The sequence below is a fragment of the Brachycentrus maculatus genome, unplaced genomic scaffold, assembly GCF_059751285.1.
Source record: "Brachycentrus maculatus isolate JH-2025_06_01 unplaced genomic scaffold, ASM5975128v1 h1tg000242l, whole genome shotgun sequence".
Lineage (NCBI taxonomy): Eukaryota > Metazoa > Arthropoda > Insecta > Trichoptera > Brachycentridae > Brachycentrus > Brachycentrus maculatus.
In genome coordinates this window covers 1,743,086-1,754,531 of record NW_028280993.1, presented here as the reverse complement: position 1 = coordinate 1,754,531, position 11,446 = coordinate 1,743,086, and the positions used below count along the sequence as shown (strand labels likewise).

Genomic DNA, 11,446 nt, shown 5'->3' with positions numbered 1-11,446 from the left:
AAGGATCGGCCTATATATGGTCTTTTCGACACAAGGTCAAATATTAACGGGATTTCTGAATACGGAAAATAATAAAATTGATATATTATTGTACCTAGATTATTGACAGCCCTAAATTATAATTACCGCAATTCTGTCATAATAAAATAAAATAGTGAAGCTTAGCTATGAGAATGTAAGTGCTTCCTATACTTAACTGCAATACTGCATCAAATTCACTTTTGCCAAATATTCGGTACAGTAAAACCCCGAAATTCGCTCTCTTCTATATTCGTACAGTCGCCATTAGGTGTCAATATTTGAATTTTGGAAAAACCCACGAATGCTATACCGGCGTGATCGCCTGATCGTAGGTATTTAAAGGATATCTATGATGAGTATTGATTCATCGTTTGGAGGTATTTCGAGACATAATTAGTCTTTTCTGTACTGATTATCCAAAAACTACACGCGATCCGACGTCGGGTACCAAAAGACCCCAGTTTATATTTGTATGGAAATCGTAGTACGCAACTCGTAACCTAGAGTCACAGTGTCACTGATTCTACGTCTTTCCAGCGCGCAGCCGAGCGCCGACTAAGCGAAAGCTAGACGATAAGCGAGAGGCCGGAAATCAGATCAAACATAAGTGGAGTAATCTATCATAGTATAGTGTATAAATTTTGTGATATCAGTTTTTATCATTGGGTGAGAACTACTCATGAAGGAACCAAAGGAGCCAGTCCACTAAATAAATTAATTTAAGATGACATAAAAGAGAAGAGAAGAATATGAAAGACCTTTATTTTATTGGGTTTAAGTTAACTGTCAAAATGAAGGACTTAATATATCAATCGTACAAATAACGTTTTAACCCTTATTGAAAACGGTGTGATAATTACTATTTTTTAATACTGGCTAACATTCGATGTGTATATACTAGTATACATATGTACATGTATTGATAATAGCTACGAGGGAGTAGATCTTATCCTGTCAAAGAAATTAGACTAAGCTCTTATCTCATTGGAATTAACTTTGTCTGTAACCGCATAATTAACCACAAAGTCAACACCACTCAATGCAAACTACACATCATACAAGTATACGCTCCAGCAAACGCCTATGAAAATTAAATCATCGATGTTATTTATCCAAAACTGGATGAAGTAGCATCACAAATCTATCCAGAGATATCACAGTAATACTTGGAGATATTGTTTTATATATAGAGTGGAACCTCTCATAACGAGCATAATTCGTTCCAGAGTCTTACTCGTTAAGCGAAACACAGGCTTATTGCACTGGAGCGTTCCGGCTTACAAGTGAAAAAAAGGGACTTGCCCTTTCTCTGTTACTCGTTGTGCGAAATATCGCTCTAAATATATTTTTTTGCTCGTATTAAAATGTCTTTTTTGCTCGTTATGAGAGGTTTCACTATAAATGTGTATACATATAAATTGATTTGAATCTTCCTCATTGCATTCTTCTGTCTGTGTGAGATGAAGGTCGACCAGTTCCTTTCCCTTTTAAAACGTCTTTATATCATTTCAACTCTAATCATAATGTATTGCTCATATCTTTTTAATTTAATTATATTAAAATAAAAACACATTGAGCGATGTTAATGGCATTTTAATTGAATCACGTTTACATCAAAGGATGTTTAATTTTTTGTATGGAGATGGATTGGGGTCCCATTCAACTCCCGCCGTATTGACTTTTTTAGACAGTCGGGATGCCAAAAGGGGGATTCTGTAGTTTTTTCTGGATTCGGAGGTGAATGAGCTGAAAAAGGAAAGATATGTGATTAAATTGGTCTGAAATGTGGATAGCTATGTTTAAAAATAGAAGCAAATAATAATATTTTAATATTTAATATTTTATTTATTGTTTCGGCATTAACTTTGTGGTAAGACATGTTACAATAAATAAAGAAAACACTTTTTTTTTTTACCACTTGAGTTATAGACTACATGTTTCAGAAGTTAAACTTCCATCATACAGGTCTGTATAATAACTAAAATATAAAATATAAAATTGTTCTATAAATAAGGAGAGGGGAAAGTAAGGGGAAGGGGTTAGTCAAGGGACGGAGTTTGAAAACAAAGGAAAAATGGAAAGCAATGGTGAAGAATTTTGAAACAATATATTATTTAATAAATTATTATTAGAGTTCAGGTTTTTTTGGATTTCTAAATTTTCAAGATAATTCATAATTTGGCCTTTATATGGAACAAGGTGTAATGATGTAATGATGTAAGAATGATGGAAGTTTAACTTCTGAAACATGTAGTCTATAATAAAACTCAAGTGGTAAAAAACTTAAAAAAAAAAAAAAGTGTTTTCTTTAATCATATAATATTTCAAGGTGCGTTAAGGCCCATTATTCGTTAAGTCGCAACTTAATTTTCTCTAAATCCATTTTACGTAATGATTTATTTTAAAACACTGTTTTTGCATTGAAAAAATAAGAATAATAGTTTTCTTCGAAATAATTATAAGGTTTTGAAAAGAAAAGAGTATAAAAATATTTTTTCTGTAAATCTGTTTTTAAGAGGGATTAGCCTCCTGCGATGTCGATTCCCAACTGTGAATCCATCTCTTTGGTGGTATGCCCGGTTTACACTAATATACATACATTATTTAAAAAAATTGGGCTTGACCAGATATCGCTCACTCCTTTCAAGAACGTCAAATCAAAAAACTTGATTTTCCAGGAGAACGTTTTTAATGTTTAAAAATATAATACAATGTATTAAAAATAAATATCAAGCTACTTATTGAACTTTTTACTTTGCAACAAATCTTTTTAGGTAAAACCTGAAGGTTTTTTCTCCATTTGAAAAATATTTAATATACTTAAAAAAATAATTAAACAATACCTTTTCTTCAAAATGCAAAAACAACACTTTCTGCCCTGTAGCGGGTAAATATTAAGTTGAAAATACGCTTCTTTTGCTGGGATAAAGTACATTTTCTGGGCATTCCGAAAACATGCACAACTGAAAATTGACGATTTTTGATTTATGACGTTCTTGAAAGGAGTGAGCGATATGTGACCTCCTCGGTAGTCCCCGGTGTAATGAATTCTGTGTTGGCGAATATTCCCTTAATACAGGACTATCGTAAAATGTACGACGATAAGAAAAACTCACTTTTTATCAAAAAAGTTTACCTGCTTAAAATATTTAAAAATATATCAAATACGAACATACAATGTCGGTAAAAAAAACTAAGATACATGCTAGTTGTCACTACATTTTTAAAAAAAATGTTGCCACGGTGCGCCCCACAGATTAGATGTCCGTCGTAAATTTGACGAATGTCCTGTAATCTAGGGTTAAAAATAGAAATCAAGTTGCAGTAGAGTGGAGTCGATGCTGACTACAGTACCAAAACTCATAATTCTAACACAGATATCAACATGAAATTGAGTACGTGATGATGTAATACATTACCAACTTATTAAAATGCCGTTTTTCCCGATTTCTCAAAAAGCGAATTATCATTGCAATTAGAAAATATTTTAGTATTTTACAATACAATAAATTAAATTAAATTGGAATAATTAATAAATTACGGTTTTACTCACCCCTTGCACCAAGAGAATTGCTTGCGCAATGCTTTATCTGTTTGCTCTTTCAAAATCACTCCCGGTATTCCGACTTCCATTTTTGGCAGCCCAGATTTCTTCTAAAAAACAAAAAAAATATTACGTGGAGACATAAATAACTACTGTTTTTTTCGTACATTCATTTTTCAGTAACATATTATATAAACAAATCAAAACTAATGTAAAATATATTCTCCATTATTTTATATAACTTGATCCCATCTTGTCCGCCTCCGTAGTGTAATGGTCAGCACGCTCGGCTACCGTTCTGGAGGTCCCGGGTTCGATTCCCAAGGGGGGTAAAATAAATGTAAGTGATTTTTTCACTCTAATATTTATTCAATATTACCATGGACTGGTACCTGAAGCGGAGGGCTGATCACCTTTCCTTCATGTGTAAAAACGATCTAGATAACACTGCGTTAATATGACACAGTGCCCTATGCACCATTGGGGTGCGGATAGGGGCTTAATATGATCCCATCTCGTTCTTAACTTATCGTACATCCTAATGTAATCTCAAATATGCAAAGTCAGTACGCGACCGGCTGCGCGAAAAGCCACACGTGTTTTCCGCGTAGTTTTTTTTTAGAATATGTATTAGAATTTGGGGAATAATTTTTTTTTTTTAAATAATTTTTGTAACTTCTTTCCTTTCAATAACTCTTTTCTTTTCAAAAATATTTATTTCGAAAAAAAACTTTTTTTTCAATACAAAAACGGTGTTACAATTACGTTAAATGTTGTCTGGATTCAAAGAAAATTAAGTTAGAGGCTATTAATTATCTCGCCTTAAAGCCCAGTATATCGCTCACTCCTTTCAAGAACGTCATAAATCAAAAATTGTAAATTTTCAGTTGTGCGTGTTTTCGGAATGTCCAGAAAATGTACTTTATCCCAGCAAAAGCGGCATATTTTTAACTTAATATTTAACCGCTACAGGGCAGAAAGTGTTGTTTTTGCATTTTGAAGAAAAGGCATTGTTTAATCATTTTTTTCAAAAAACTAAATATTTTTCAAAAGGAGAAAAAAACTTGAAATTTTACCTAAAAAGATCTGTTGCACAGTAAAAAGTTCAGTAAGTGGCTTGATATTTATTTTTAATACATTGTATTATATTCTTAAACTTCAAAAACGTTCTCCTGAAAAATCAAGTATTTTGATTTATGACGTTCTTGAAAGGAGTGAGCGATATGATAAATCTCAATTTAATTTTCTTTTAACCCAGTTGTAACTTGACGCAATTGAATTTTTTGCTTGAAACACCGTTTTTGTACTTAAAAAATAAGTGTTTCCTCGAAATAAATATATGGTTTTAAAAAGAAAGAGTTATTGAAAGACAAGGAGTTGAAAACAATATAAAAAATACTTTTTCAATATATGTGGAGGTCCTCACCAAAAAGTTATATTTCCAATATTGCAAATCTGTTGTTTACTGTATTCTATCGAAATCTGAATTAAAGTTGCAGCAAACGTGACCAATCCTGTGTTAAACCAATATGAAATCATTAAATCGCACCAAAACGTAACAAATTTAATAATAATAATAATAAAACCCTTATCCGCACCCCAATGGTGCATAGGGCACTGTGTCATATTAACGCAGTGTTATCTTGATCGTTTTACACATGAAGGAAAGGTGATCAGCCCTCCGCTTCAGGTACCAGTCCAGGGTAATATTGAATAAATATGACAGTGAAAAAATCACTTATATTTATTTCGCCCCCCTTGGAAATCGAACCCGGGACCTCCAGAACGGTAGCCGAGCGTGCTGACCATTACAATACGGAGGCGGACAACAAATTTACAAGCTAGAATTCCTGATTATTAAAAATAATTTATAATGGAAATATAAAGTTCTGATGAGGACCTTCACAAATGTCTCCAAGGTTCAAAGAAAATTAAGGTGCGGGTTATTCAATAGATTATCTCACCTTGCGAGAATCAAGTTAAAAAAAAACTAACCTAACCTAGCCCTACTCAACCTAACCTTACCTTGTTTTTCTCTCTCTCCGTGTAAAAGGTTATGGTATCGCTAGTGGGCGGAGTCGGCGGGCTCTCGGGAGACGCTCCGTGCTGCAGCAAGTAGCTGGTCAGGTAGGGATCCAGCCGTCTGATGATGCCCTTGGATCCCACCGGGATCCGAACGTCATCCATCGTGTTGTACATCTTCACCTTCGTGGAAAGGGGGCACCAACTTTAGAGCACGATCATAAATAAATTGTCGGGTTGTGGGCCCGTGGTTAGTGTCGCGGACTCTTGAATCAGAGTTTCTCAGTTCGAACCCACTTTGGCATAATTTAATACCTATTGTTGACAATGAGGCGCTTAGTAAAAACACAAATATTTCTCTTTAAAAAAAAGGTGCATCAAATTTATAAAATGTAAATTTGATACTTTATTACATAAAAGCAAGGTGATCACGCTTCAGGTACCAGCGCAGGGTAATATTAAATAAATTATTATTAAACCCTTATCCGCACCCCAATGGTGCAAAGGGCACTGCGTCATATAAACGCAGTGTTATCTTGATCGTTTTACACATGAAGGAAATGTGATCAACCCTCCGCTTCAGGTAATATTGAATAAATATTAAAGTGAAAAGATCACTTATATTTATTTGACCCCCCCTGGGAATCGAACCCGGGACCTCCAGAACGGTAGCCGAGCGTGCTGACCATTACACTACAGAGGCGGACAAATTGAATAAATAAATATAAGAGTAAAAAAACAATATTTATTTTGACACCCTTGAAAATCGAACCGTGGACCTCCAGCAAGGTAACCAAACACAATTATGAAAAAAATACTTACCGGTGAGTCCATCCCACTACTAAGGATTCTGACGCTTGTGGTATGGTATGGGGGGTCTCCTTTATAAGATGCGTGGCACAACGACTCTAATGGACTTCTGGGACCTTTTGCTGCATTTTCCAACTTAGACGACAAAATAAGTTAGTTTTACATAACAACTACATATATAGAAGAAATAACCGGCTAATAGTGACTGTTATATGCTAGTACCGTGACTGTAGAGCATGATGAAATATCGAAATAAGTAAAAAAAATCTTAAATGCATCATCAATATATTAATCCTTTTCTACTCGCATTACCACCTGACTACGGGATATTTTGAATTCGGAATTTTGAGAACATTAGCAATATCAAACGCGCGCCACATAGAGCTGGGTTTCCATAAAGAAGTTAATATTTTAATTTCGTTAAATAGATAACTATGACTTAACTAACTAACTAACTAACTAACCATCACGCCGCTTCCCCGCAGGGGTAGGCAGAGAGAATCTACTTAGTCCAAAATGCAAAAATAAACGTACTACAAAAAAATGTCTCGTACTGTGTTTTGAATTTGGACAGCCGACCTGATCGTGTCATGTTTTTCTCGGTCTTCCTCTGCTTCTTTTCCCACTAACATTCGCCTCATAAATTTGTTTTACCGTTCTTTCCTCACTCTATGCCTCTCACATTCGCCTCATAAATTTGTTTTACCGTTCTTTCCTCATCTATGACTTTATTAGTCGTTTTCTACTCGCATTACCAGTATTATCACCTGACTGCGGGATATTTTGAATTTGGAACAAATTAAAAGGTAGCTAAATCGAACGCGCGCTAAACAGAGCTGGGATTCCATAGAGAAGTCAACATTTTAACTACGCGCGTAAAATGCTAAATGATAACTATGACTTTTTCTTTATTCCGAAAACAACAGAAATATTTTACTTATGATATCATACTTAGTCAACTTTTCAATTTAATCGTTTATATAACTTATTTCTTTACATATTTAAACAAGAAAAAGATTTTAAAAAGATTTAATAATTATAGATACTGACTTTGAAAAAAATATTTGATAATAGTGTTGTTCACTTCAAATTGGAGTTTTAACAAATCAAATTGGACGTCTTAAAAAACAAAATGGACGTTATATTGTTTTTTTTTAAAGTTAGTATTTGAAAAAATATATTCAATGTAGTGCTGAAAATCTTGTCTAAAACTTCAGTACACATCTCACGCATACAGTGTGACAGTGCGCCGCGCAGGCTTGCCAACTTGGCGACTAACGCATTTCCTAGTCTTAATAAAATATGTGGTCACACTGACGGTAAATGTAGTACTAATATGAATATATATATATTTAAAAATTCAACCTTTTTTAAAAAATACAATATAACGTCCATTTTGTTTTGTAAGACGTCCAATTTGAAATAAAAAACCCTTACTGTCCTATTATTTATGTTTTTGTTATTATCTCACGGAGAGACTAATAGAATACATATAATAAAATAACAATTTTATAGTTTTTTCTACATTTAATTTATTTGACCGGTGATCGTTACTGACATCATCAGACTGGTGGATGGTTAGATAAAATTGAAAGGTTACATACACGAAAAGGCAGTCAAATCTAAATAAGTAATTGTTATTTTATTATAAAAAAGCAGTTCCGCCAAGAAATTTCAGTACAAAACTTAAATCTAATAGAATCTAGGTTTTTGTTTACCATGGCGTCCACAAACGTCATGTATCGTACTTTCTCTGCCTGCCCAGGGACGGTAGCCCTGGCAGCTGAAACGGTGGTTTTCTTAAAATTTTCATGGTTCTGGTACGTTGTCTTGTACGTTTCCTTTTGTATGGTAATTTTCCCTTCCTTGTCGAATACTGGATCAGGCCCCTTATCGCATTTAAGCTAGAATATGTCATATCAAGATTTTTACTGATATCTCAACACAGATGTCTATTGAAATGCTGAAATGGAAGTCTGGGTGTTTACATTCTACAACATGTGTTGTCTAATTCGCGAAATTAAAGTTTTTTTTAATTGGCGAACGTATTGCATCATCTTCCATATGCCTAGATTTGGAAAGTTGAAGTCAATTACACAAAAAATGACTTCCAATACAATATGCTAACACTGACACTGACGCGAAGGTAATGGGGGTCTCAAGTTTTGCGATTATGACTTGCAACTGAAACAATCTATGGCGTCACATTTTATTTCGTCACGAATTGTTTTTTTTTTGGTAATAAAAATACAGGTAATTTAATTTTTCACCCGTAGTGTAGTAGTTAGCGTGTTTGGTTATTTGCTTTTCAAGGAGTCAAAAGAAATATTTTCACTAAAATATTTAATATCACCTGTGTAGTGATGTGAAGTGTAGGACTGATCACATCGTTTTCACGTTATTGACAATCAAAACAACACTGCGTTAATACGACGCAATGCCTTGGACACCGTTGGATGCGGATTAGGGTTAGAAAAATATTCTCTATTAATGAAAAATAATGCAATAGCCTCTATCTCAATCACCATGAAACAAAATCTTCACCTCTTTTGGTGAAAAGAACTTCGATTATTATGTAATAAAGCTGTACAACCTTTACTGTACTTCCATTATATAATGTCATTAAAAATATTAACTAAATATGAAAGAGCTATTCATAAATTGATCATGAAAGCGGGTAGATTGAAATAGATCGTATCATTCGTCTATGTTGAATTTGAAAGCGTAGTCAATTTTCTTTCATTATGATTTTATAAATAAGAAAGTAATGTGCTCTCGGTACGGAAAACTCAGTGAGGGCACATTATTTTAATTTGTTATTATGTATTTGATGAAATAAATGAATAATTCAATCACGGCAACGCATCTGCGATCTTATATTGATAGTTTTTTGCCCCTCAAGTTACCAGAACTAGAAAATATGACTGCGATATTTTTGCAGCTGTGCTACATTTCATTATCTCGTTGGACAAAAGTTTTGATCACATTCATTCGCAACTCGCATTGTACAAGAATGATATTACTGTAACAATAACTGATAATTATGACGTATTAATATAACTCACGCAATCAAAATACGTTTGTGTAGCAGGTATGTGTCTGTGAGCGATACTGTACGAGGTTCGCGTCTCGTTATCCGATATTCTCATTGGAACATTGTACTCCACACTTCCCCAGCTGTTAATATTGTTCATTAATCTCTTGTGATACATTTTGTAATGTCGTTGGTATGTATTTATTAAACTAGGCGCGATATAACGTTAGCAATGACAAAACAACGATAACTTCAAACAAATAGATTTTATCGCATGGGAAACATTGAATTTATTGACCCTAGCACTTGTGAGCGATATAAAACAATAAAAATTACTATGATTTGGTCATTAGTTTTAAAACCCCTGCGAAACGTTTCTGCGATCAAGTTTGTTATTGTTTATTGTTATGACAACACTGTTGAAAATGGGTTGCGTTAATAAACATCATCCAACAACGATGAGTGATCATCGACATTAAAATTAAAACTATTTTTTTTCTGTTTGATGCAATGAGTTCCATTTTCTAATGAATAATACTAAATCAATCCAAAATAAAGCTTAATCCAGAATAGAAATGTGTACGTGGAGAAAAACTAAGCAGAATACTCTTTTTTTCTTTTTAGCGCAATTAGCAAAAAGTTTTAAATACAATTTGGAGTGCTCCCGCCATATCACTCCAGTATGTAGGTACCTATACTCCAGTATAGGTATTATAGAACAGTGATTTCATTTTAAATTGTAAGTATAAATTGCGCCTTTTCGGTAAAATAACATGTTTTAATTAAAAACTTTTACAATCGGCCGTCCCATGTCTTGTTCTGAACAATAAAGAGTGGGCTAACATATTAATTTTCTCTATAGATATCCCGATTATTGAATTACCTAACGTCCAAGTGACTCTGAAATCTATCTACGGCTTATGCAACACCGCTTATCCTTGTAGGGTCGTAACTCTACTCAGGCTTCAACCTTTTATTTTTTATAGCCTATGCTTACTAGTGAGTATAATTTCATACTAAAGTTTCATGTAATTCATGAGTGAAAATTGTAGGCAAACTTTAGTACGACTATTTACGGTCATTTATTTATTGGGTCACATCTATAGGTTTGCCAGATATAACGTCGCTAACTTCACACCATTGTGATTAAGACGATCGTTTTGCAAGCAAACTGATCAAAAGAACGTAGCTCTTAAATCAAGATTACCGCCATTTTCAAAAGTGACAGATTAAAAAAACGAATTCATTTGGTTTCTAGTTATCAAATATTTCGATTGGTACTCAGGAAAATATTCACGATGCTGGGTTTATTCTTTTAAATTTATCACCCACTTTCATAGTATAGAGCTACTTTCAAAGCAAGCCAATGTAAGATAGTAAAAAACAATAGTTCAGTTTCAACATGGTAATTTTACACAATTTCAGTATAATGATACAAATCTCCTTTTACACTCGTTTGCTTGCCTTCACACATTTCTTAAAAGTTGCAAATACATTTGTCAGAGATGAGGTATCTTTTTTATATTAAGGGAATATTTTAAGTGTTTTTACAGCAGCTTCGTATCTTAGTTACAATCCGATAGATGGAACTGACATCGCTTGATGGCTTTGAAGTGACAGCTTTTACCTTTTTGACAAATGTATTCATAATTTTAATTTTTATCCACAACATTGTGAGTGTGTCCAAATACTTGTTCATATATCCATCTCATCCTGGCGAGCAGGAACCCAATTATCTACAACCTTTTAGTTATTTTTTTTTAAATTGAACGGAATTAATTTATAGTTTAATAATAAGTCTATCATATTTTATAATTAAGTATTATTATTTAATTAACTTGACATTGGCAAAAGCAATATATTTTATATGCAACGCTATTATAATATTTTAAAAAAATCAGAGTTTTCTCCACTTTTTTTTTAACAACCAGCCTATGACAGGTCATAAGCATAAGAAAATGACAAATGCATTTTTTTTGACATCTCAACATAGATGAAGAAAAATATGAATGTCT

The 11,446-nt window shown here is 33.4% G+C and overlaps 1 protein-coding gene across 1 annotated transcript; it reads right to left on the bottom strand.

Annotated features, from left to right (window-relative positions):
• Positions 1-1,596: 1,596 nt before the first annotated feature.
• Positions 1,597-9,828, bottom strand: LOC148306425 (uncharacterized). The gene is made up of 6 exons (XM_088265125.1): positions 9,463-9,828; positions 8,116-8,301; positions 6,410-6,532; positions 5,591-5,770; positions 3,575-3,675; positions 1,597-1,767 (listed from the first exon to the last, which is right to left on the bottom strand). The coding sequence occupies exons 1-6, from the start codon at positions 9,607-9,609 to the stop codon at positions 1,635-1,637; spliced, it is 870 nt and encodes a 289-aa protein (XP_088121251.1). The 5' UTR covers positions 9,610-9,828; the 3' UTR covers positions 1,597-1,634.
• Between the last annotated feature and the right edge of the window lie 1,618 nt (positions 9,829-11,446).